The 2,080-nt window shown below is 54.2% G+C and overlaps 1 protein-coding gene across 1 annotated transcript in view; it reads left to right on the top strand.

Annotated features, from left to right (window-relative positions):
* Positions 1-483: 483 nt before the first annotated feature.
* Positions 484-2,080, top strand: part of nck2a (NCK adaptor protein 2a) — an 8,669-nt gene continuing 7,072 nt past the window's right edge. The window contains exon 1 of the mRNA XM_084478356.1: positions 484-719. Within this exon, the coding sequence (XP_084334482.1) occupies positions 494-719 (226 nt within the window). The 5' untranslated portion in view covers positions 484-493. The remainder of the gene's footprint in view (positions 720-2,080) is intronic.

Genomic DNA, 2,080 nt, shown 5'->3' with positions numbered 1-2,080 from the left:
ATGACCCGGGCGCCTTCCCAAAGGGTACTGATATGGTCTGTCTGTATGGTGGTATATGGAGTACATAAAGACAAGATCCAGATCCAAAGCAGGATTTACAGCCTAACAAAACAATTCTTAAGGAATATCATTTTGGGAATTTCACCACCAGTGTTCTATCCTGTGTTTGAACATCTTTGTATGATCTGTGTGATGGGCTTTTCATGCCTTTAGTGACAGGAGAATGGAGAGAGACAGAACAGTGGGTTGAAAGAGAAAGGGAATGATGTATAACATAGGACCACAGATCAGACTCAAACCTGGATCGCTACGAGGCGCATGGACTGATGTGGTTAGAGCGTTGCTATGGAGGGTCGTGCTATCGAGCCGGCCGTGCTATCTTTGCTGTCTTTTCCTCTCATTACTCATCAGCTGACTACTCTGACTCCTTTAACTCAACCTCCACCTCTTCCCTTCCGCCTCCGCAGGGGGGGGGGGGGGGACTCCATGAAAGATGACGGAGGAGGTGATTGTTGTAGCCAAGTGGGACTACACCGCCCAGCAGGAGCAGGAGCTGGACATCCGTAAGAACGAGCGGCTCCACCTCCTGGACGACTCCAAGACCTGGTGGAGGGTGCGCAACGGCTCCAACCAGACGGGCTACGTGCCCTCCAACTACGTGGAGCGCAAGAACAGCCTGAAGAAGACCTCGCTGGTGAAGAACATCAAGGACACGTTCGGTATGTGGCGTTGTGGCGGCGGAGTCCGATCCCTGGTGTGGAGACCCTGTCGCCTCTGAGAGGGAGCAGAGTGGGCGACTTAAGGCCCATTAATGGCTAATGGTCCGGTAGGCCAGGGAGAAGGGATTCAAGGTTATTGATTGTCGTCGTTGAGTGGTATCATTTACCTGTGCAAGTGTGAGGCAGGCAGAGGATTTATCAATGATTTACCCCAATGCTCCCCGGCACTAGAGACGAGATTGGGGAAAATATACAGCTTCATTGCTTAATTTACTCCAATGTGATGTTCCCATGTTACATTCCTAAGAATATTGAGATTTACCCTGCATATATATTTTTAACCCTCTTGCATGTGAACTACATCGTACGGCGGTCCTCTCTGCACGCTTACCGCTCAGGCGCCGGTGTAATCGACCTCGGGCCAAAGCCTTTGATTAACGAGGCTGGGATCAAACCGAATGCAACGGGCTTACCGTCGGTTGCGCCACGGCTGGTTTACCTCCAAATGAGATGAGCGTGGGCGAGTGCGTACTCGCACCCCTTTGAAAGTGCAACACTTTCAAAGCCGTATGTGCGGCGAACACGCATAAACATTGCATAAACATTTGGGCCTGGGAGCCGTGGCTCCCTTGTAGTGGGTGTGAGACTGATTGGCTCCTAATCCTAGCTGCCACAGCGCCCCCCCCCCCCCCCCCCCCCCCCCCCCCCCCAACCGCCGCCCCCACCCCCCAACCACCCCACCCCCTCTCCCCCCCACGGGGGACATCCGTATTCAGTTTAATCTGTCACCTCACACGCTGACGCTGCCTCAGAGCGACATGTGGCATATGCATGTTGTGATGCAGCCTTCTAGATCCACTGGGGTGATCACGGCTGACGAGCCGAGAGGGCGCGAGAGAGGCGTTGATGTGGAGCCAGGGAGGGAGGGAGAGGGAGAGGGGGAGGGAGGGAGGGAGAGAGGGAGAGAGAGAGGGAGAGAGAGAGAGAATGATGGAGAGTTGGAGAGAGAGGGAGAGAGATGGATCGATCAGGGGTGATGGAGAGTGCGTCTCTGACACACTCATTTATCTCACCCGCGGGGGAGTCAAGCCCGTCAGACTATGTGGGCCAACCCAGTAGTGTCCGCCACTGTCCCCGGGACATCTTACGTCACCCAATCGCCTCACCACCCCCTCCCCCCCCCCTCCCTTGTTTGCTCATTGATCACCGCAGGAATCTGCAGCACTAATGGCTGGAATGTGCTGGAATGATGTATTTGCCTTCCGCCCCCCCCCCTGTGACATATCGACGTGAACACAGTGGCAGCGTTCCACTTTGATCTGGATCAAACCCTCCCTCTACCGATGAGTCTTTTTTTTTTT

This window comes from Micromesistius poutassou (assembly GCF_964030765.1).
Source record: "Micromesistius poutassou genome assembly, chromosome: 14".
In the NCBI taxonomy this organism is placed as follows: Eukaryota; Metazoa; Chordata; class Actinopteri; order Gadiformes; family Gadidae; genus Micromesistius; species Micromesistius poutassou.
The sequence above is the reverse complement of the archived record's forward strand: the minus strand, read 5'-3'. Positions and strand labels throughout refer to the sequence as shown.